The sequence below is a fragment of the Rhamphochromis sp. 'chilingali' genome, assembly GCF_963969265.1.
Source record: "Rhamphochromis sp. 'chilingali' genome assembly, chromosome: 2".
NCBI classification, from domain to species: Eukaryota; Metazoa; Chordata; class Actinopteri; order Cichliformes; family Cichlidae; genus Rhamphochromis; species Rhamphochromis sp. 'chilingali'.
The window spans coordinates 36,176,215-36,200,446 of NC_137930.1; the positions used below are offsets into that span (position 1 = coordinate 36,176,215).

A 24,232-nucleotide genomic window follows, 5' to 3' on the forward strand; every position below is an offset into this window, starting at 1 on the left:
TTTTGAGGGTTTTTTTTTTTAACTCATGCTCTTCCAGACTAAACTTTGCTCACAGCTGCAGAGGTCAGAGCCTGTTAAATAAACACACCTGGGCTCCGCTACCATGTTCAAGGCCAATACCAGGTTCTAGAGAAGCTTATCATAACTTTTTAACATGTATTCAGGGCCTCGTTGTACCGGTGTTTGCACAAACAGACATAATTTCAGTTTTCATAATTTTTATGAGCCTTAGTTATGTCTAACGATCAGGCTTGATTGCCCTGTGTCCAACAGCAGCAGTAATTATAATGGGGACAAAGGAGGAAGTACACAAAGTATTCTCAGTGCTTCACTTGTTCCACATTTTTTCATGTTACAGCCTTATTCCAAAATGGATTAAATTCCTTTTTCACCTCAAAATTCCACACACACTACCAAATAATGACAACGTAAAAAGAAAACAGCTTGAAATTCTTGAAGTTGTGTATATCACACAAATATATTGCTAATTAGTGAAAGCATTATTTTAAAAAAATAACTAGCATTTAATAGAATCTGATATGATTGCAATTTTTAACACTGTGATATATTATATGTTTATGCCAACATATACTGCGATATATCATGGGTTTTTTTTTCAACTGCAAATGATTCGCCTCAAAGTTACATTTTGTCAGTATCTGTTTTATCTAATAAGATTAAATTATCTCATGCCAAGTCTTTATTTTGCTCACCAACCTTTTTAACTAAAAAGTGTTGCCCACAGACAGAGTCAGAGCCATCACTCTGAGATTGAATGGGTCAAGTTGGCAAATACATCCAACCTGTTTGTGATAATACAGTAACCAACTGTGAGAAATTATTTAAGATCATAAATCTGTTTATGCTTGAAACTAGGGCTGGGCAATATGGCCTAAAATCCGTATCACAGTATAATCTGAAGCATGTGCGGTAACGATATATATCGCGATATTCTTTTCCTCTGTATACAGTGTTTTCCGCACTATAAGGTGCGCTTAAAATCCCTTAATTGTCTGAAAAATCGACAGTGCACCTTATAATCCGCTTTATCTATGAATTCTGGTTGTGATTACTGACCTCGAAACCAATTTTATGTGGTACAAGCGCTCAAAAATCTGTCAAAAATGTTTTAGAATGACTTTGGTAAGCTACGAAGCCGCACCACTTGATGGATTGTGGGAGCATTACAACTACCATAGTCAGGAGCCTCGTGGAGTAATCTGGGTCCAAAACTTCGTCTGCTTCAGGTCCCAAAGTCAAACGAACACTGCGGCATCACTGCGAGTTAAAAACTGTCTAAATTTTTCATCTTTAGTATAATGATCAGCGTTGCTGCTTTACCAAGTGTAACAATTAAGTTTAACATCCAAGCATGAAAACAGAATTTATTAAATTTAACAGAGTTAGAAGTTAGCAGGAAGTTAGCTCGCTAGTTTCCACCTAAACATGATATAGCATGTTCTGACTGAGAGATTTCTGAAAGAATTTAAACATACAGCTCTGCTATCACTTCCAGCATAAATGAAGACAGAAAACTAAACAACAGTGACTTTTGTAGAGTTAGTGAAGTTGGATTAGCTGGTATATAATGATGTGCTACGTGACCGCTAGCGACACAGCTATTTTAGCATAACAAACACAGTGAAGCTAGAGGATGAACGCTAACTTTTTCCACTCGATAAAGGTTAACGTGAGGGTTCCTGATGGTTAGAGAAATGCAATCGCATGGCATGATGCTTTAAATGGACCAAACTTCAGTCAGGAGAACAACTGAGATAATCCATCCACAATACGAGGTTAGTCATTAATTTACTGCAACAACATGGAAATAGAGCAGCTGCGAGAGAATTCAACATTGATGAATCAATGGTACGGAAGTGAAGCGCAGTTTTTGGTTTTCCTCATATTCCAAAACGTGCTTCTTCTCTTTGCTATTACTGCCAAACGGCATAATTTGCAGATGATATTGCTTGCAGCCACTGCGATGCTTTCGACCAAAACAGGCTTGATGACACCATCAACATGCGCTATCGAGGTACAGTGGTATAGTCAAAATCTCTACTGTTACATTCCCCTGAGGGGTCTAGGCGGGGAGGGGGAAGTAACAAAAGTGACCGGGTCAGAAAAAGGAGTCAGGGAGGCAAAACAGTTAAATAAAACCGTTTTATTGAAGTAATTCAACTAAAGGAGACGGACAAGCCGTTATCACCATAAAAGAAACAAACAAAACTCAGGCGTCGGTCAGTAAGGCAAAAAGTCAAAAGGAAAGCGCAGCTCACTAGCTGGAAACCACAATACACAGCTCACTAGCTGGGAACACCACAAGACACTCAGCTCACTAGCTGGGAACACCACAAGACACTCAGCTCACTAGCTGGGAACACCACAAGACACTCAGCTCACTAGCTGGGAACACCACAAGACACTCAGCTCACTAGCTGGGAACACCACAAGACACTCAGCTCACTAGCTGGGAACACCACAAGACACTCAGCTCACTAGCTGGGAACACCACAAGACACTCAGCTCACTAGCTGGGAACACCACAAGACACTCAGCTCACTAGCTGGGAACACCACAAGACACTCAGCTCACTAGCTGGGAACACCACAAGACACTCAGCTCACTAGCTGGGAACACCACAAGACACTCAGCTCACTAGCTGGGAACACCACAAGACACTCAGCTCACTAGCTGGGCCCACACAAAATGGCACTCTGGCCCAGAGCTCACCCTGCTCTGGGCTTAAATACCCTTAATTGCTGATGGGAGTCAGCTGTACAGGAGGGAAAGGTGGCACCTCAGGCAGGAGGTAGTGGGACACACCCACACAGGCACCCTCAGGAGAGAGAGAGGCCCTGCTAGGGCCGTAACACCCCCTCCCATAAATGCAAACCCATGGTTTGTCAAATTACCATAACCAAAAATGAGTCCATAACCGTTTCATGACGAATTTTGCAGGCTTTCCACCTACCAAACCGCGTAGCAACGGTTAGGCATGGCCTGCGGGAGCTGCCAATCCCATCTCAGTGGGTTCACCACATTACCAGAGAGTGGCCCCAGACCCTCAAAACAGTGTCCCATGGGATAGCCGGGGCTTCGAACCATCGCGTGTGGAGAACCCAGCAGGCAGCTAGCAGGCTTCACTGAAACACAAACATGATTGTTAGCAAGGGGTGCAGGTCTGAAGGGTGGTTTTGAACATGGGTCAACCAGCGGCAGCTCAGGGTTAGTTGGCCTCATACACTGATTACGGGGTGCTACCGAGCAACTGTGCTCCAGGTTTAGCCTATCAGTAGGCCTGGCAGGCTTGTCAGTTTGAGAGCCACGACTGACTTTACTCAAAACAGGCCCCTCTCGTGTTGAGTGGGCTTTCTGTTTGAGTGCCAGTCTGACACAATTGGCAACCACATGGCCAGGCTTGTGACAGAAAAAACACAGTTTGGGCCTAGGTCTTAACACCATAACTGCATTTTCCTTCTTAGCTGGCCCACTCTCACCTGTCCAGGATGCGCTATAGTGCAGAGGGATATCCTGTCCCACAGCACTTGCTTTGTGAGTCAGCCTAAACTCATCTGCCAGGGTGGCAGCTTGCTGTAGAGTTGTAACCCTCTGTTCACTTAAATAAAGGGCCACAGACTCAGGAACAGAGTTTTTAAAATCCTCCACCAGCATAAGCTCACGTATGGACCCCACATCCTTAACCTGGCTTGCTGCACACCACCTATCAAAGAGCCTCGCCTTCTCCCTGGCAAAGTCAAGATAGGACTGTCCCTGCGCCAACTCCAACCGTCGAAAATGCTGCCTGTAGGCCTCAGGTACCAGTTCATAGGCTTTGAGGACGGCACTTTTGATCTTTCCATAAACCAGGCCGTCCTGCCTAGACAGACCAGAACACGCTTCTTGAGCCTTACCTGTCAACCGACACAGCAACATCACCCCCCACATATCTTGAGGCCACTGCAGTGCAGTTGCCAGGCGTTCAAACACACTGAAAAAGCTGTGAACACTGGATTCACAGAAGTCTGGAACCAGGTGAATGTTATTGCTCACAAACAAGCCTCTAGACACCTGTACACTAGCAGCTGTGTCAACCATTTTGGGGATGGTGAAGGGTTAGAAACACACCACCTAATTAGGACCACTGCCACACCCGTCTGCCAACTCAAGCAGACTACCCAATAATTAACCGATTAATGGAAAACTACACAACTTACTTTAACTGACCAACTTACCTCTTGCAGTATACACTAAACAAACACAACTTACCCAGTTCCTAAGCACAACAAACTTTACCTATCTTCTGGAGCGTGCCGGGCTCGAGGCAACTTGAAAGGCGAAACTTCAGCGACTGGAGCCCTGAATTGCCTACCCCCAACAGGGAACTAATCCCCGCCCAGGATTACTCCAAAAATAAAAAAGGCAAAACAACAAAAGAGTGCCCGAAGGAAGAACTTAAAACAAAGCTCAGCTGGACACTCACCTAACTAAACTGGGAAGTTGAATCTCCAAAGGTAAAAACAGCAAGATAATCAAAGACCAATTCCAACTCAAAACTCCCTTTTCAACAATCCCGGACGAGCCCCCACTTGTTACGTTCCCCTGAGGGGTCTAGGCGGGGAGGGGGAAGTAACAAAAGTGACCGGGTCAGAAAAAGGAGTCAGGGAGGCAAAACAGTTAAATAAAACCGTTTTATTGAAGTAATTCAACTAAAGGAGACGGACAAGCCGTTATCACCATAAAAGAAACAAACAAAACTCAGGCGTCGGTCAGTAAGGCAAAAAGTCAAAAGGAAAGCGCAGCTCACTAGCTGGGAACCACAATACACAGCTCACTAGCTGGGAACCACAATACACAGCTCACTAGCTGGGAACCACAATACACAGCTCACTAGCTGGGAACACCACAATACACAGCTCACTAGCTGGGAACACCACAATACACAGCTCACTAGCTGGGAACACCACAATACACAGCTCACTAGCTGGGAACACCACAATACACAGCTCACTAGCTGGGAACACCACAATACACAGCTCACTAGCTGGGAACACCACAATACACAGCTCACTAGCTGGGAACACCACAATACACAGCTCACTAGCTGGGAACACCACAATACACAGCTCACTAGCTGGGAACACCACAATACACAGCTCACTAGCTGGGAACACCACAAGACACTCAGCTCACTAGCTGGGCCCACACAAAATGGCACTCTGGCCCAGAGCTCACCCTGCTCTGGGCTTAAATACCCTTAATTGCTGATGGGAGCCAGCTGTACAGGAGGGAAAGGTGGCACCTCAGGCAGGAGGTAGTGGGACACACCCACACAGGCACCCTCAGGAGAGAGAGAGGCCCTGCTAGGGCCGTAACACTACCGTTGGCCAAATTCATATTGTTTCTACCGTATACCATTTATACCGCCCACCCCTACTTGAAACAAAACAAAGGTTACAGTATAAATACTATCACTTTTCCTTTTCCACCCAGGGAAACTTTGTAAAATACAAATAAAAATTCCAGCGATTTGCAAATTTCACAACCCCATGTTTTATTTATAATAGAACAATGAAAAACATATGAAATGTTTAAACTGAGAAAATGTACAATTTTATGAAAAAAATATTGGCTTAATTTGAATGCAGCAGCACGTTTAAAAACAAAGTCTGGACTAGAGCTGGGCAATATATCGAGTTTTTAAAACATATCGATATATTTTTATACGAGATATAAGATGTGACAATATCCTTTATATCGATATAGTCTATGTTACGTTATACTTATAGTTGTGGAGCCGCAAGTTTGCCTCTCTTTCGTCTACTTTTGTCTCTACGCAACATTACTCCGCCTCGCCTTCACTGAAGACAACTCCCCCTCCTCCCCCATCGCTTCACGTGCAGGCAGCGACAAGATGGACACGGCAAATCTCCGTTAACGAGTTACTGCGCATCGCCCCATGCGTGGGGCTGGACGGCGTCAACGTGTTAACGAGCTAACCATGCTAACGAGCTAACCGCGCTAGTCCCTACGGGCTGCATAGCCTAAAATCCTTTCATTCTCTCAAAAGTTGACAGCGCGCCTTATGTATGAATTCTGGTTGTGCTTGATGGCCGCGAACCGATTTTATGTGGTACGCGGCGCTCAGCAATCTGTCAAAAATGTTTGAGTACGATTTTGGTCAGCTACGGAGCTGCACCGCTTGATAGATTGTCGGCGCATTACGGCTACCGAGGAGCCTCGCGGAGTGATACGTACTGTGCTTCAACGTAATATTACCGTATTGTGTGTGTATAAGGACCATAAATAGCACCTGTAAGAGACGTACGTGGTTATGCAGTGGATTTCAAACTCCAGGCTGTCAGTCACGCAGTAAAACTTGGAAATAGAGCTGCTGTGACATCTGTCTCTTTGTTACTATGCTCAGCGTCTTTTAGTTTACATTTTGACTGCACAATTGTGAGCTCTTTGTTATGCACAAAAACAACATTGTTTTATTTTATTTATGGAGCATTATTATTTAATGAATGCTCATAATTTATTTTTGAGTAATTTTTCATGTACATCTGTGCTGTATGTTAATAAAAGTGCTTGTGTGACATCTGGGACACAGTGTGACTAAGAACTCTCTTTTTGTTCTTACTTTGTGGCTTAAAAAAATATCGAGATATATATCTTATATCGCCATCCAGCTAAAAAATATCGAGATATGACTTTTGGGTCATATCGCCCAGCCCTAGTCTGGACAGGGCTGTGTTTACTACTCTGCAGCATCCACTCTTTCTTTTAACAAGTCTATAAACATCTGCGATAGCTGAGAGGAAGGTTGTCCCATATGTCTCATATAGGACTCTAGCTGCTCACCAGTCCTGAATCTTTGTCGTACAAATAGTTTAGGGTAGATCTGGATCGCAGGCAATAGCTGCAGCTTCCGGTTTAGCATCGTCTTGCTGAAATATGCAAAGCCTTCCTTGAAAAAGACATCATCTGAATGAGAGCATTGTTGCTCTAAAGCATTGATGGTGGTGCCTACTGACAATAATGCAGCCCCAAACCATCAGAGATGCAGGCTTTTAAAGTGAGTGCTGATAAAAAGCCAGATGATCCCAGAGGATGTTTTCCAAAAAGAATTTGAGATTTCAGTTTGTCTGACCACAGAACAGTTTTCTACTTTACCTCAGTCCAGTTTAAATGAGCTTTGGACGAGAGAAGATGGCAGTGTTTCTGGATCATGTTTACCTCTTTGCATGAACAAATGCATTAACCTGCATTTGTGGATGACACAGTGACCTGTGCTCACAGACAGTGGTTTCAGAATCATGCCTATTTTTAATGCAGTGCTGTCTGTGGGACTATAGATCACAGTATCCAATACTGATTTTCAGTCTTGGCGCTTGCACACAGAGATTTCTCCAGATCTTTTAATGGCATCATGCAATGTGGATGATGAGATATTAAACCCTTGGTCATTTTATACTGAGGAACTAAAACTGTTTCACAATTTGTAAGCACAGCTTTAACTCCATTTTCCAGCCCTTTTAAAACTACTCATACTTGTCTTGAAATTATGCATTTTCTCAGTTTAAACATTTCAGGACCTTAAAAAAAATGAAAACAAAACAGTAAAATATCTTTTGGGTGAGACTGCATTGGGGTTTTTTTTTTTGTTTTTGTTTTTTTAACTAGGACAGGGCTGTCAGATTTGATGAAAACAGGAAACTTAACACCGTGACAGGCAGGGAAATTCCACCTTAGGTTTAAGACTTTAAAGCTTTGCACTCAGTTACTTCACAAAACATCCAGCCACGTTCAAATGAGATTTTATTCCTGCAAATAAGAAGAGAATTTTCTCATTAAGAAAAGCCTCTTAGTTCAATATTTGATGGAAGTCTGTTTTTCCCTTCAGCTTCGAGATGTTTTGGAAAGACATTCTTCTCAGCACATCATCTCCAGCACCACCCTCCATTCATTAAAAACCAGACTTTCTTCTAATTCTTCAAACTGGTCTGAGGAATAGTTCTCCAGGATGTCACTCACATTCAGTGCAGTCCTTGTATCTGATCATTTTCAGAGGAATTTTGTTTTATTTGTTTGTTTGTTTAAACAGTATCTAAAAGTCAAGCCGTAAAGAAATAGGAAAAATTCCAGCAAGACCTGACACAGGACCTGAAAGATACATCTGTGTCCTCAGCAAATCCATCTACTGTTCACTGAAGCTTCTCAGAAATTGTCTCAGTGTAAGGTTGGTTATCAAGAAGCCATTCCAAGGGAAACAGGGAGAAAATACTGAAGTATGCCATAATATACAAGAACTGGAATAAAAACAGTGACAACAGGTCTTATGAATCCATATTTAAAATTGATAGTTCAAATTGTTGTCATGGAGTTCAGAGAGGCTGTGTCATGGATTGGGGCTAAATTTGCGGTGTTGGGGATATTGTTAAAGTTGATTAGGAAATTATGAATGAAGGAAGTACAGTAAGATTTTGATCTACCATTCTGATTCCATCTGGAAGGCATCTGATATGCTTAATTTTTCAGCATGACAGTCTCAAACACACTGCCAGTGCAGTAAAAGCAGACCTGGATAGAAAAGATAGCAGACAATGGAACAGAGCAAAGAGCTTTGAACGTCCCTTGAGAGACCCGGAGAAGTAGTCCTGAAAACTACATAAAGAAATTACAAGAATAATTGCATTTGCATGTTTCAATAAATCTCTGCACCTACTTCCTATTTTCCTGATAAAATACAGAGACATTGTCAACCTTAGTTCTTAGCATTCTCCCCAGATGATTCAGTTTTTGACTCATTCAGTTAGAGAATCTTCTTCCTGGAAATCCAAGAGTCCTCTAGCACAGCAAGTACTCCAGATGACCGCTAAAGCTCTGTTAGAGTGGTAGAGGCATCCCAGGCTATTTTGAGGCCCTAGTTACTACTGGTGGCCCTAAATATCTTTCGTTTTTGAGTTATTGAAGCCAACGTGTTCACAGGAACCCTCAGAGCTTTAGAAACGGTTTCATACCCTCTCCCTGATCAGCACCTCGCCACAGGTTTTAACGGATTTTGTCCTGACATGCAGCGTTAATTATAGGAGCTTAAATGCACACTTTTGAACGTCTCTAAACTATTATGTCTAGTCCCCTAAGGTTGCCACGAGAGGTTCTAGATGCATTTTCAAAAATTGCTGATTCAAACAAGATACATCTAATGCCACTTTGCATTCAGAGTCATATAATCACATAGTGCTGTGCCAAAGTTTTGAGTCACCCCTCATTTCTAACTTTCATATTATCAAAATATATTTTCACTACATGTTAGCTGAAGATATTAAACATGGAATGCAGCGCTGCAATTCATCATAGTGTAGGAGTTCATTATTTCCCTTTGTAACGTTCCATGAGGCATTTGGAGTATTTCACTTTCAGTGTCATTGCCAAATATTTGATTATTTTTTAATTGTTTTTCCAATAATCAACGAATTGATTAATATGTGCTTCTTATGTAATCCCCCCCCCCCCCCCAAGTTCTGTTTTGTGTGACAATCCAAAAAGTAAACTTCTTTTAGGTTTCGTAAAGATCTAAAACCCCAAAATTGCTCAGTTTACTCATTTAAGACGAAGGAAAGGAGAAAATCCTCAGGAAAAGACACATGAAAAGAAATCCACATGACTAGAGAATTTTTGCTTGGAAACATTACATAGCTTAATTTATTAATTAGTATTTTCTCAAAGTAATAATAATAAATAACCAAAGTAAAAATTAAATTAGTATTAAAGTAGTTCTAAACAAATGTAATGAGCAGGTGGCAGCACCCTTACTGTTTACACAGTCGGAGTTGTGTCCTTTCCCCTCTTCAGGCTAACCTCATGAAAACGTGAACGAGAAGCTCTGACAGTATCACACACAACACAAGCAAGGCTTAATCTACTGCGTGTGGGATTCCCAGATCCACTGGTGGCTTTTAGATCCGCGTGGGTTACAACACACATCTGTAACTCACCGCAGTGTGCTCGGTCCTGGAGGTCTCACTGCTGTCCTGGGTAAAGCTGTAGCAAAGGCGAACGCACGCAAGAAGGAAAAAAAAAAAAACTAAAACTCCTACTTCGCTCAGGAAAAAATGACCTCCGGATTATCTCTGCTGCGAGCCGTGATGGTTTTTATGTTACTTTTATTTTTGTATTTGTTCACAGAATGCGGGATGAGCTGGCAGCGCTGTCGAAGAACGCCTCGCTGTGTGTCAGTCGGCAGCAGCTGTGATGTGTTTACGCTGTGGAGAAGCAAAGAGTGGCGCCATCTACCGGTGGAGTCTGAGAACAGCAGGAAAACAGTGAGAAGGCGCTTACCGGACACTTTATTAGGTACACCTTGCTCCTGTCTGTCTTCATGGATCTGTGGGATTTAGATGTGGTGACTGTGGAGGCCATTTACGCACAGTGAAGTCATTTTCATGTCCATGAAACCAGTTTGAGACATGGTGTGTTCTCCTTTGTGCTCATAAAGGGATGGGCAAGGTTAGCAACGATCAGGTAGGCTGTGCTGGTAAATGATCCAGGGATCCATGTTGTTTATGCCAAATTCTGAGCCTTCCATCCAAATGTCACAGCAGAAATCTATTTTGGTGAGCCTGTGTGGATTGTAGCTTCAGTTTCCTGTTCACAGCAGACAAGAGTGGCACCTGGTGTGGTCTTCTGCTCCTGTAGCCCATCTGCCTCAAAGTTTTGCATAAGATGTGATGCTTGTCTGCACACTTTGGTTGTAATGATGGGTTATTTGAGTTTCTGATGTCTTGCGGTTGAAGCAGTGTGGCCATTTTCCTGTGAACTCTGTCATCAACAAGTACCTTTTTTTTTTTTTTTTTTACCAGAGAAAAGGACTTGTGACCCAGAGAACTGCCACTTACTCAGTGTCCTTTCTGTAAATTCGAGAGATGGTTGTGTGGGAAAACTAGATCAGTAGTTTCTGAAATACACACAACAGCCTGCCCCTCTTGACCATTTTTACATGCCTAAATGTACTGAGTTGGTGTCACAAATACTGAGATCCTATATGTTAGGGCAAGAGAAGAACATGCTGGGAAATTTAGGAGAAGTGGACATTTGCTATTTATTTTTCCCAAATTTGCCTTGTTGGCAGCTTTTGTCTTGTAAAGTTTTTTTCTCATGAAATTTTCAGGTTTTTCTAATAACTTTGTCACATATTTAACAATAAATCTGCATTTGTTCTCATTAATTCAATTTAGTCAATATTTGACAATATTGACAATTTTTTCTTGCAAAATGCAAAAAATTGCCACGTTTTTTCTCAATTTGCTGTTTTTGTGTTTCTCAATTTCTCCTAAATATGACACTTTTTGTCTCCTGAATATGACCAAATTCATATTTTTTCATGTGAATTTGCTAGATCTTTATTTTTTCCCTATATATTTCTATTTTTTTGAGTAAGTAATATACCAATTTTTTTCCAAAACATTTGCCTTATTTCTTCCAATTTTAACAATTTTTTATTGTTGTTTTACAAAATTTACAAAAAAACTAAACCTTTTAGTATTTTCTTAGTCTTGTATTTTTTCACTCTCACCTTTTGTCCTTTGCAATAATCATAAGTGTGTCATGTGCATTTGTCTTTATTTGTTTTATAAAAAATGTCAATATTTTTCTGTCAATGTTGAAAATGCTCTGGGAAAAAAATGGATAACACAGTATCATCTAAACAATTTAATATATTTACATAATTACGTGCATTAGTCAACCTTTTTAATAAAGCTCTTACAGCTATTTGGTAGCTGCCGTGGGTGCTGAGAGAAACTGTGAGAGAAACTTAACAAATGGCTGAAAAAAGCTCAGCTTCAGCTTGGACTCTACACGTAGACTAACAGAGCGAATGCCTCCCAACCTGTGGAGTCACATTTCAGTGCTTTTCCATTCAGCAGTACATGTGAGTCCTTACCCAATCATATGTCAGCTACAGCTTGTTTTTGACCCTGTCCTCAGACCACCCCTCAAACCACCCAGCACTCTCCACATGCTGGGTGGTTTGAGGGTAACATATAGGATCTCATAGCACACACAGAGACACACACATATTCTGCAGTTTTGATATTTGAGATAGGACGCAAACTCAGTCAATATAGGTGAAAAGTTCTGGTTATAAAAGAAGCCTGCTGTTAGTGATATTAGACTCTCAGGGGAAGAGGATACAAAATCACAGAACACCCTGTTAATTTAATATGTTGAAATTCTCACCAGGTATATACTTAGACTGCTCTTACAGTTCAGTCACAGTAACTCAAAGAATCTCATAAAAATTATTATCATCAGTATCATCATGATTTGGAGCTGCTTTGTTTTTGGTCGGATGAAGAGCAGATGTGGTTGAATCTTTACCAAGATGCATTAAATAGGTTGACTTTTTTTCATATGTTGATGTATTTTAAAGTAAGAATCCTGAATTTATTCCAATAGAGATGGTTTAGACATGTGCAGGGGAAGGGTGGTGGATATATTCAGGAGGAAAAGGGAAAGGCCGCAGAGGAGGTTCATGGATGTGGCGAAGGAGGACGTGCAGAGGGTTGGTGTGGCAAAGGAAGATGCAAGAAGAGAGTGAGGTGAAGGAAGAGGATTTGCTGTGGTGACCGCTAAATGGAACTGCCGAAAGAAGAAGAAGATGTATTTGGCATAACTTACAGAGGTTCAATAAAGACGTCCCCAAAATATTTAACAATTATCTCCATACTAGTTTTTTGTTTTGTTTATTGTTGCATACATGCCTTCTTATTTTACTAAACTGTTACCTGGATTTCACCTGGAAGTCACCCCCTGAAAGGCCTCATGGGAAACTGGTTCCTATGTGTAGTTCTTCAAGTGGAGTGTGTCTGCTGTGCAAAATGAGTCTGTGCTGTGTTGTGTGGCCTATAGTAAATATCCTGTTTGTACAAGTGTGAGTGTTCACTTATGTATCATGTGTGTAAAATCCATATATTCATGTTACTTTGGCAAGGTTTAGGGAAAGAAAACATGTTAATCTTTCTAAGACATTTCCATTTCAGTTTTTATTTGTCATATGCAAGTTAGCACAGGGTCAACATTGCAATGAAATGTATTTGACGAGGAGCAGACAGTCACTCAGCAGTATAGTATGTAAAAAATAGTAAGAGCAAATGCTCTAGCACATTTGATGCTAGAGTTATATTATTATTCAAAATACTAATCACCCGAACGACAACACTTCACAAAAAAAAAAAAGAAAAAAAAAGACATGAGCAAGAATTTATAGTCCTGTGTCCTGAGCATCCATCAAGCACCACTACAGCACAGGCTTGTGATACTGTCACAGTGGTAACCAGTGCCCTCTAGAGGACCAAGTGTGCACACAGGCAGAAACACAATAGAACTACAGCTTCTATTATTATGCTCCATCAGGCTGACAAAAATAGAGGCTACTGTGCTTTTAAACATCATTAGCAAACTTTTACATTTTTTGGGTGTGATCTTTCTTTTCTATTTTTTTAGTTTCACACATAATATCTTCTTGATCTACTGATTTTACACACCAGGTGAAAGATTTTCTGCTTTCTCAATCATGCCTTACACATTATGTTTAGACCACCGAAGGGCAACTTCGTCATTTTAGCACCAATTAATGTAAAAATCCTGGTTAATTCCTAAGACTTGAACTATTTCTTGCAGCTATTTGTTGCATAATGACAGACCACTGCTGGGCTATAATCCAGTCTGCCTGTATAAGTTCTACCTCTGACGGGAGTTTTAAGTACTTGAAATGAAGGCATCTGGACTTATGCCAGTATTTAATACCTGGGACTTTTCTACATGAATTGTGCAACAAAAAAATCGAATGTTTTCAAATATGAGTCTATGTGACCTTTGGCTAAATCACGCTGACTCAGCTTATGGAAGCCTTATCCAGGATAAACAGCTGTGACGTAGCTGCTGCTTTTCTCCTACAATGAAAAAAGGACAAAAAAAAACAGCACACCGTTCTTGTTGTTCCCAAGGCAAACAGGATTATCACATATTTTTACTGGAAATAGACACACAGTGACACAAAGTTTGGTGGAGAAATGGAAGCAGTGGAAAAGAACGCCAAGTCTCTGTTCACGGCTTATGAATTGTGGGTGTTTCTTCAGTGTGGGAATTCCTGAACTCTAATGAGTAAAAACCACCAACCCTCCTCCAACCCTCTCCAGCTGGTTATATGAGCCTGAGTGCTATTGTGCTAGTCCAGAGGAGACGGCTGAACTCTGAGGAGCACATCATGAAGGTAAGCACTTATCAAATTTAGATTATATCTAAAAATAATTGGGAGGTATTTTTTTGGCTAATCGAGCATAACTACTATTAAATGAGGAGTTTTTACATTAAATGAACTCTTTCCCTGCATTTTTTTCACAGCTGAATTTGGCTGCTGCTTTGGCGTTGTCACTTGCCTTCATCTCTCCTGTTTGGTAGGTGCACACATGCAGAAATCTTTGACACTGTTGGCTGTTAAACTTATCTCTGGTACACTGTTTGTCAAAAATCATAGTTTAGATTTTTTTTTTTCCATTATCAAAGGTTTTTCTACTATCTGTTCATTTTAAATAATATAATATAACATAACTGTTTTGCAATGAATACACTGTCCCATCCTCATCCCCAGTTGTCAGCAGCCTGTAAACTGCAGATGGGGGCCTTATGGAGACTGGTCTGAGTGTGATGGCTGCACAAGTACAAAGGTACATTGGAACTGCTTCAGCATTCACTTACATGCAGCAGAGACATGTAGCTAAAAGCTTTGCACGTAAATAGAGTGCCTACTGATTTGAGAAGTCCTGTTGTGAAACCTCAAACTGAACGCCAAACTGCAATTTTGAAATTGGCACTGCATGGAGGGAGAAAAGCTACAGCCCCAGACTTGACTGGGGAAGCTGACAATCACACATGCCAGAAACAGTTATAAACAAAAATGGAGTCAGAAATAAGACGTGTGTAAATGTCGAACAGCAGTTGCTCTTCCGTACTCTGAAGAGTAGCAATTATACAGCACTTATTACTGAAGAGGAGCTTTAAATGGAGTGATAATTTAAAATATTAGTGTCATGTTGTATTAAATAGAGCCTAAAACTAGTTATTGAGATCATACAGAAACTTTTTACAGCCTAGGCCTTTTTCTTCACGTAGATTTCTAGACAACAAAAGATGCCAGAGTCGCCCCCTGCAGGCCTTTAGAAAGATGCAGCTTTATGGCACTTCCACTTTAGCTTTACTTTGAGAACTAGAAGCGAAATCTAATTTTTACACATGCATCTTGCTGTATGGGTAATTTGGCCCTACTTTTTGAATAATATCTTTAGGAACTTAAAAACAAACTTTAGTTTTGGCTTGCCTGCCTGACCCCTAGTTTAAACAAACTGTTACATAATGCAAAAAATGTTTGAGGCATAGGCAAAGATCACCCCACAAGTTTGGTTTTTTTTGTTCTGTCTCTTCTGATCTTCACTTTCTGATCTTCACTTTAAAGCCAATCCTTATAGTATAATGTTTTAAAGATCAGTGTTTTGTCCCGAGATGTGCATTATTTCTGCACAGTTTGTCCCTTTGCTGTGACATAATGAATATAGTGCACACACAAATTGTTTACACAGCAGTCACACATTCAGTGATGCCTGATCCCCCAAGTCCATTACGAAGACTCTGATTTGCACTTTGTGTAATCCTCAGGCCAACAGAAACGAAAGGCCTCAGGACTGTGAGAGGAAACACAGTGAGAGCGCTCCATCTATTCATTACACTTGCATGCCTACAGTTTAGTCAGAGCCACTGCAGTCAAAGGAGAAGTAATGTTTCTATCTTAGCAGAAGCAAGGTCATCACCAAACAGAGCAGGAGTGAGTGACCAAGGATTGGATATTTATGAAGTCAGATACTAGCTAAAAGGAAGAACTGGGGTGGAAGTGGGTTTCAAAGCAGTGTATTGATAAACAACAATTGTAGGCAATTGAGCTTCAATAGTGCATGTGACCATGCCAATAAGCGAGCTTACATAGGGTGCACTAGCAGTATTAGCGTGCAAAAAGACTATTCATGTTTTTAATCACTTTTTTTACAGGTACGAACTCGACACGTGGAAGTGTTTGCCCAGTTTGGCGGTGTGCCGTGCTCAGGAGAGGCCACTCAAACACAAACATGTGTCCCACAGAAAAGATGTCCACTGGAAGCAGGCTGTGGAGACAGGTTTCGCTGCAACTCTGGTAAATTGCAGTGTAAACAAAAATATCGCAAATAATTAAAATTCCTTCTACAGCATTTTTTGGGTTTTTTTTTGCAATCTGTGGATAAACCTCTTTACTGAAACCATCATGCAGGTCAGTGTATCAGCCAGTCTCTAGTGTGTAATGGAGACCAGGACTGTGAGGACGGGCTGGACGAGCGAAACTGCGGCGAAGACAACAGCCTGGCCACGTGTGACCTCGACAAAACACCTCCAAACTCTGACTTCACAGGTCGAGGGTAAGTAGCTACAGCTCCCAACACCAGGAATGTGACTGCAGATCAGAATATGATTTTTGGGAAGGAGAATATTTAACTTATGTGTCTAGAATATAGACTGCATAACCTCAGTGGGTTCTCCTCTAAGTTTTGGACTCAACAATTTGTCTCCATGCTAGCCTTTGAGGCTGCAGTTTGGTGTAAAACTGATGTGTGTGTGTGTGTGTGTGTGTGTGTGTGTGTGTGTGTGTGTGTGTGTGTGTGTGTGTGTTGTGCAGGTACGATGTGCTAACAGGGAAACTGAGAGCAGGTGTGATCAACACTCGAAGCTTTGGAGGGCAGTGTAGGAAGGTGTTCAGCGGTGACCATAAAGTCTTGTACAGACTGCCACACAACATCCTCAGATATAACTTTGAGGTGAGTCAAACAGGAACCTGTAGTTTTCATGCAAAATAAAGTTGGTGAGCTGACTCCTATGAATAACCCAGTAAGATAATAAAAGAATGCTCAATTTGACATCAAGTAGTTGCAGGTAAAAGTTCACTCAAAGTGACAAATTTGCTTTGGATGATGGTCTTTTGAGGAAAACTCTGTTTGATTTGTCCAACTGTTGGATAATAAATGTTTGCAGAAAATTGCCTGCAGTTGTTGAGTTGTGAGCTGACTGACAGCCTGAACAACACGGAGCTGATGTGACAAGCTGCCGCCCGATTTTAGAAAATGCTGAACTCTGATGTTTGTGCTGCAGGTGACAGTAGACAATGACGAGAGCGACGAATCCTACGAGAGCTCTTGGTCCTACATGCAGCACATCCAGAGCAACGCCTTTCTGGTGCACGACCGGCGCACGTTTCACAAGGAGGTTACTAACAACAAGGTGTGTATACACAAATACAGTTTATGTCTTTTTTTTAATTCCAATGAGATTAACAAACTGTACCTAGGCTCAGATCAGTCGGCTCTGTCAGCATCTTGCTCAAGTTTTTCCTTCCACATCTGTTGTCCAGGCCTACCGACTTATAATCCTGAAGAATAAAGTGGAGCTGGCCCAGTTTCAAAACTCTGCCCCCCAGTATCTGACTCTGGCCGAAGGCTTCTGGAAGGCCTTGTCCTTGCTGCCCCTCACATATGACTACTCGGCCTACCATCAGGTGCTCCAGAAGTATGGCACACACTACCTTTCCGAGGGCTCACTTGGAGGCGAATACCAAGCCTTGTTGGAGTTAGACCGTCAGGCACTCGCATCTACCAGTAAGAATATTTGGTATTAATGACACCAGGCATTTTAGTCAATTTAAAATAATGCACACACGTTAGAGATAATCTGTTTGATCCTGGCTTGTTTTCTGTAAAGGTACGACAGATATAGATTACCAGAGGTGTTGGAGGAAAGTTAAGCGCCGTTTCTTCAGGAAAAAAGTCAAAACAGTCTGTGAAAAACTGACAAAATCTGTATCAAGCAGCCACGGTGGGTGAAAGGTTTTTATATCAAGACTTTTGAACCATACACAGTGGCCCATAGAGGGTCAAAGAAACCAAATAAATGATTTAACCTCCGCTTACTTTCTACAGGAAGCAGTGTTAACAAGATGCCCATTAAGGTCAATGTGTTCGGAGGAGATATAGGACTCATTGGTGCTCTGAGTGTTCTGGATCTGGAAAACCCAGAAGCTAATGGAGAAGTTTACGATAACTGGGCTTCATCTGTCAAAGACTTCCCTGAAGTCATAAACCAGAAGGTATAACAGTGAAAAGAGTGAAACATCTATTTGCTTTCTTTCTATTGTCTGCTTCATCCTGGTTAAGTGACTCTTTCTCAGGCCCCTCCAGGTGTGGGGGCCTATCTCCCCTCACCATACTCGTGCCTGCTCCATGCCCTCGGGGGCAGGGCTATGGTTCTCCACAGCTTCTAGCAGATAGTTACATGGAGAAACCTTTTGAAAACACAGGTGTGCACGCAGGCGCTCATAGACACACACTATATCTTCCTTGGCTGCTGCCTCAAAGCATACCATGTGCTGTCGGTCTTGCATGCTGCTCAGAAACTCTGTTACTCTACTTATCTAGGTTGTTGCTGTGGTCTCCCTATTGTGTTGTTCTCTTTTTTGCTCGTTTTCTTTTTCTGTTTTCTTCCATCAGGTGATCGAGAGGATTTTTTTAGTGTCTTCTCTCACTGTCCCTCTTCCCCTCTATTTTTCTTTCCCACCTTTCTTGCTTTCTTCCTTTCCATCCCCCATCCATATCTGTCCATTCTTTAATAACTTAAAATATGATAGATAAATAAATAATAACAATAATAAAGATCAATCAAGTGGACCAACAGGATAGGCAAAAAAAATAAAGTGACTCTTTGGTTTGGGCAGAAACTCAAACAGACTCACAGGAAGGGAAAAATTAGAGTTTGGATTCAGTGAAGTGAGACGTGATCTTTTGCAGAGTTGCCTTTATAAATGTTGTTTAGAGTTTAGGCTTGGCTTCTGCAAGCTATGCATTTGCACTTAAGAAGATATAATTTGGTTTCTTTTCATAATAAATAACCTTCCTTGATGAAGGATTATGTGTATTTGTTTTAAATGTGTTGGGTTTTTTTCAGCTGCGCCCTCTGTATGAGCTGGTTAAGGAAGTGCAGTGTGCAGGACTGAAGAAGCTCCACCTGAAAAGGGCCACAGAGGAGTACCTGGCGGAGGAGCATCCCTGTCACTGCCGGCCGTGTCAGAACAACGGTCAGCCACTGCTGACGGGCTCCGAATGTCGCTGTGTCTGCCGCCCGGGAACCTCAGGACGAGCATGCGAGAACGGAGCTGTGATTGGAGAACAACCAGGTAACCAGCCATAAAACCTTGTGCCATCCAAACTCCTTTCCTAACAAGACAGAACTGGAAACTGAAGCTCTCCTGATTTTCTTCAGGGGTGATCCACGGCAGCTGGAGCTGCTGGTCTTCCTGGGGCTCATGCTCTGGAGGCCAAAGGTCAAGAACCCGAAGCTGCAATAACCCCGCCCCCAGCAGAGGTGGTCAACATTGCACGGGACTGCAGGTGGAACAGAAGCCCTGTGATGACCCAGACATCCAATATTTACAGTAAGAATCATTTTATTTAAGTATTAGTCTGGTAAATGTAACTTAATCAATATAATGGAAATAAATAAATGAAATAAAACAGTTTAAAAAGCAAAACCAAAAGTTTTCATTCATTTCAATCTCAAGGTTTTAAAGGTTATTTGCAATGTCCTTAATGATTTGGATCCACAAGTTGTGATTTTGATATTGCAAACTAATCCACTCCAGTGACATTCATTTAGGAGTATCAGAGTAATCTAACTGCAAACTGTTTGCGTTCAGGATGATGGAGCCCCAGTGCTTCAGTCTTTCTGTAACTCCACCAAAAACCTGTGGGCCTCCTCCAAACCTCAGGAATGGATTTGTTCAGGTGAGGCTAAGCAGCTGTTGAGGCTACTGAACCTCTGGTGTTTGGGACTGAGAATCTTCTTTAAGTCCATCAGGCTGAGGATGATTGAGCTTTCCTGTCATTTTTTTCTAGAATCCCAGAGATTTTTACCTGGTTGGAAACACGGTGGAGTACTCCTGCGTGGACTGGTATTACCTCAGTGGAAATGCAGTAGCAACATGTGCTGAAAACCAGAAGTGGACTACAGGACCGAGGGTTTGTAAAAGTACGTTTTGTGATTTATTTATTTTTTTGTGTGTGTGTGTATAATTTTTTCTTTTGCTATCAGGTTATCCCAGAAACTGCTGTGTGAATATAGCCACTGGCTAAGAAGCCAGGACTCAGGGGTCTGGAGTCATGGAGTAATTTTTTTGTGTGCCATGTGGTGTTTTATGAGTACTTTGGTCCAGAGAGAATTCTTCAGTATGTATGAACGGATTCCTTCACATGAGCAGAGGTGGCAAAAACGTAAAGTGACAACTCTATTTAAGTACAGCAACAATGTATTTGTACTTCATTACTTGACACCTTTGCACATGAGCATTTTGTGCTCCTGTTCAGAGATTTCTGGAGCTTTGAGGCTTCTTTTTGCAGTCATCTTAAATTTATTTCAATAGTCACAATTAGGCAGGTTGCATTAGGTTTGTGCAGCAAAAGAGGGAACTGGATGGCTACAGCCAGCTTTGTTACTTACTGAGGTAATGCAGAGGTGATTTCCAAGTCAAAACTTTGCCTTATCTGTTGGTTGAGACACCACGATATTTTCTTCGGATAAAAATTTCCTGCTGTCTGATTAGATGATAAAAGAGTCAGAAATTATTGGTGTTGTGCGTGGTTCAAAGGGGCCTGGGTCCACTCACTTCAACAACTTGTCCATCCTGACTGTGAGAATTGTTTTCTTAGGTGTTTTTGTCAGTTATCAAAACAAATATACGACCAGATGTGTTTTCTTTTCTAAAAGACAGTCAGCAGATCTGTCCTATTGCAGCAGCCCATTTCACGCTGACCCATATCTGTGAAATCTGAGCAGCTCGTCCTGAATCAAATGTTGCTCAGAAGAGATTGAAGAAACTTTCCTTACATTTTGTTGTTTTCTATTCTGCTTTGGGTGCCGTGTTTTTTGACACGGGGATCATGTACACCTGAAGCCTCAGATTGGGAGTAAGGGCGTTCAAAGTGAGGATGAAGTCACTTAATGCAGCTACTTCCACTGAAAGTAAAAAACCTACAGAACATAACATAAGACAGGTTGAGGTGGTTTCTGTTGAGAAAAGTTGTAGCTCACCCAAGTCTCTTTCTTTTTCTCACTCTCTCATCTGTAATGAGGGTAATCATTCAAATAAGACTTTGATAATTGAATTACATTTTGGATATTGCTGTCAACATTAATGAACCGTCTGAAGCCTGCATTGTTTTGTAATGCCAGCAGAGGGCGACTCCTCCGGTTGCAAAAAGAAACGTTTTTTTTAATGACTGCATGGACTCAGTTGCTATTTTCAGGTCTTACTGAATAAAAGTTGAAGTTAATTTTGTAAATGATCATCATTTCTAGGGCCCCTAAAGGAGGATAATCCAGGTCATGAGAGTGCTTGTTAGCATATGAACAGTCTAACAGTCAGAGATGCTCCTCAACCATGGTTGGATGCTTCATAGCAGAACTTCAACGGGTGATGTCTTTGGTGGCGATGCCCATCTTTTTTGTACAGTTTGTGGGAACCAGCAGGTTTCGCCTCATTTCTACCACCTCCCCCTTGCTGCTTTATAACCACTTGAATTTTGGACATAGCAACCTGCTGAACAGGGCACACAGCATGATCATAAACCCTACACAGCCTTGTAAGATGGAGTAAAATTAAGTCCCAGAACTGAGTAAAACCTTAAAGATCTCCATGTTTTAAGTTTTTCCATTGTTAGTAACTGTATTGGAAGTTCAGTTTTGTTGTAATTCTCACTCCCTGATGCTCAAAAGCTTTGTCCTCCTGTTCCAGGTTCCACATGTGGGATTCCCTCACTCAACAATTTAGTTGTAGCCACACCAACCAAACAAGCCTATGAGATTGGAGACAGTGTGTCCCTGTCCTGCCCCGAGGGCTCGGTGATTGACAGAGAGGTGTCGGAGATCATCTGCACTCCCAGTCTGCAGTGGTCTCCTTCTCCTGCTGTTGCTCATTGTACAGCAGGTAAAATACATTTCATCTTGCTCTTCTTTTTTTGCTCTCTAAGGGTGACTTCTGTCTCTCTAGCTGTTATATGTTCAGTATTTTCTTCTCAATAACTTTTTCTGGCTGCATTTTGGTGGTGGGCTGGTAAGGTGCAGTCAATTTTTGTCACGTTATATCTGCTTTAATATATGGTTGAATCCTGCTTTTTGTATGCTTTCCTCAGCCCCCACAGCTCCCTCTCCTCCTTCTGGCCTGACATGTAAACTATGGGAGACTCTGGGAAAGAACGAGTGTGTCTGTAAAATGCCGAATCAGTGCACGTAAGCTGATGTCCATTTCTGTATTTAGCACATTGGAAATGCTCCATCTATTTATAAAACCTAATTCAAATTCTCTCCGTTTCTGTGTATTATCTTCTTTTAGGACTTCTCTGCAGCTGTGTGCCACACTTCGTGCAAACCATAATATGGTGCTAGATGTCTGTAAGCTCGGAGCTCTGCGGTGTATGGGCCGGAACTTCGTGTTAACCAGTGACAGCGACTGCCGGTGGCCAGAGAAGAAGTTTACATCCTGCGAGGATTGCCAGCCGGGGACAATCTGTCAAGGTGTCTTTATAGAAGACTTTTTCTTTTCTTTTCTCACAATAAAAGCCAAAAACAGGATGTATATGTGACAGGATGCTGTATAAAACCATTGTGCTTTTTAACTGCAGAAGCAGAGAGGAAATGCGTGTGCAGGAATGCATCAGAATGCCCCAAAGACTCTACTCCACTCTGCGTTAGCTCCAGTGACGGCAGCACTCACGTGACCACGACTGAATGTGAGGCGGGGGCCAGGCGATGTGCTGGAGAGCAGGTCAACGTGATCAGTATTGATCCCTGCCAATAATAAAGATGCTGGTTTTGGCTTTTTCTCTCTGAAAATTTTGACATTGTACATACAGTGGGGCAAAAAAGTATTTAGTCAGCCACCGATTGTGCAAGTTCCCCCACCTAAAATGATGACAGAGGTCAGTAATTTGCACCAGAGGTACACTTCAACTGTGAGAGACAGAATGTGAAAAAAAATCCATGAATCCACATGGTAGGATTTGTAAAGAATTTATTCGTAAATCAGGGTGGAAAATAAGTATTTGGTCAATAACAAAAATACAACTCAATACTTTGTAACGTAACCTTTGTTGGCAATAACAGAGGTCAAACGTTTACTATAGGTCTTTACCAGGTTTGCACACACAGTAGCTGCTATTTTGGCCCATTCCTCCATGCAGATCTTCTCGAGAGCAGTGATGTTTTGGGGCTGTCGCCGAGCAACACGGACTTTCAACTCCCGCCACAGATTTTCTATGGGGTTGAGGTCTGGAGACTGGCTAGGCCACTCCAGGACTTTCAAATGCTTCTTACGGAGCCACTCCTTTGTTGCCCGGGCGGTGTGTTTTGGATCATTGTCATGTTGGAAGACCCAGCCTCGTTTCATCTTCAAAGTTCTCACTGATGGAAGGAGGTTTGGCTCAAAATCTCACGATACATGGCCCCATTCATTCTGTCCTTAACACGGATCAGTCGTCCTGTTCCCTTGGCAGAAAAACAGCCCCATAGCATGATGTTTCCACCCCCATGCTTCACAGTAGGTATGGTGTTCTTGGGATGCAACTCAGTATTCTTCTTCCTCCAAACACGACGAGTTGAGTTTATACCAAAAAGTTCTACTTTGGTTTCATCTGACCACATGACATTCTCCCAATCCTCTGCTGTATCATCCATGTGCTCTCTGGCAAACTTCAGACGGGCCTGGACATGCACTGGCTTCAGCAGCGGAACACGTCTGGCACTGCGGGATTTGATTCCCTGCCGTTGTAGTGTGTTACTGATGGTGACCTTTGTTACTTTGGTCCCAGCTCTCTGCAGGTCATTCACCAGGTCCCCCCGTGTGGTTCTGGGATCTTTGCTCACCGTTCTCATGATCATTTTGACCCCACGGGATGAGATCTTGCGTGGAGCCCCAGATCGAGGGAGATTATCAGTGGTCTTGTATGTCTTCCATTTTCTGATGATTGCTCCCACAGTTGATTCTTTCACACCAAGCTGCTTGCCTATTGTAGATTCACTCTTCCCAGTCTGGTGCAGGTCTACAATACTT

At 42.0% G+C, this 24,232-nt stretch overlaps 2 protein-coding genes across 5 annotated transcripts in view; one reads left to right on the plus strand and one right to left on the minus strand.

The window, feature by feature from the left end:
• The window catches only part of ghrb (growth hormone receptor b), a 33,432-nt gene extending 23,289 nt beyond the window's left edge, over positions 1–10,143 (minus strand). The window contains exon 1 of one of the 3 annotated variants that reach the window (XM_080874783.1): positions 10,002–10,143. The gene's annotated coding sequence lies outside the window, so the exon portion shown is untranslated. Of the gene's footprint in view, positions 1–4,296; positions 4,786–9,819; positions 9,946–10,001 lie in introns of those variants that run through there. The other 2 variants (XM_080874784.1, XM_080874785.1) reach the window with 2 other exon arrangements.
• LOC308391955 (complement component C7-like) lies at positions 9,914–23,076 on the plus strand (the record flags this gene model as incomplete). Of its 2 annotated transcripts, XM_080874782.1 has the most annotated exons (20): positions 9,914–10,041; positions 10,192–10,359; positions 14,205–14,278; positions 14,410–14,462; positions 14,657–14,732; positions 16,105–16,246; positions 16,361–16,505; positions 16,763–16,901; positions 17,233–17,361; positions 17,492–17,735; positions 17,839–17,952; positions 18,057–18,223; positions 19,078–19,306; positions 19,393–19,564; positions 19,826–19,913; positions 20,025–20,157; positions 21,920–22,111; positions 22,317–22,413; positions 22,517–22,698; positions 22,806–23,076. In XM_080874782.1, 19 exons carry the CDS (start codon positions 10,200–10,202, stop codon positions 22,979–22,981), a joined length of 2,712 nt encoding a protein of 903 aa, XP_080730908.1. In that variant the 3' UTR covers positions 22,982–23,076. The 2 variants fall into 2 exon arrangements, with proteins under 2 accessions (XP_080730908.1, XP_080730907.1); XM_080874781.1 differs by lacking the exon at positions 9,914–10,041 and having other exon boundaries at positions 10,119–10,359.
• Positions 23,077–24,232: the final 1,156 nt, after the last annotated feature.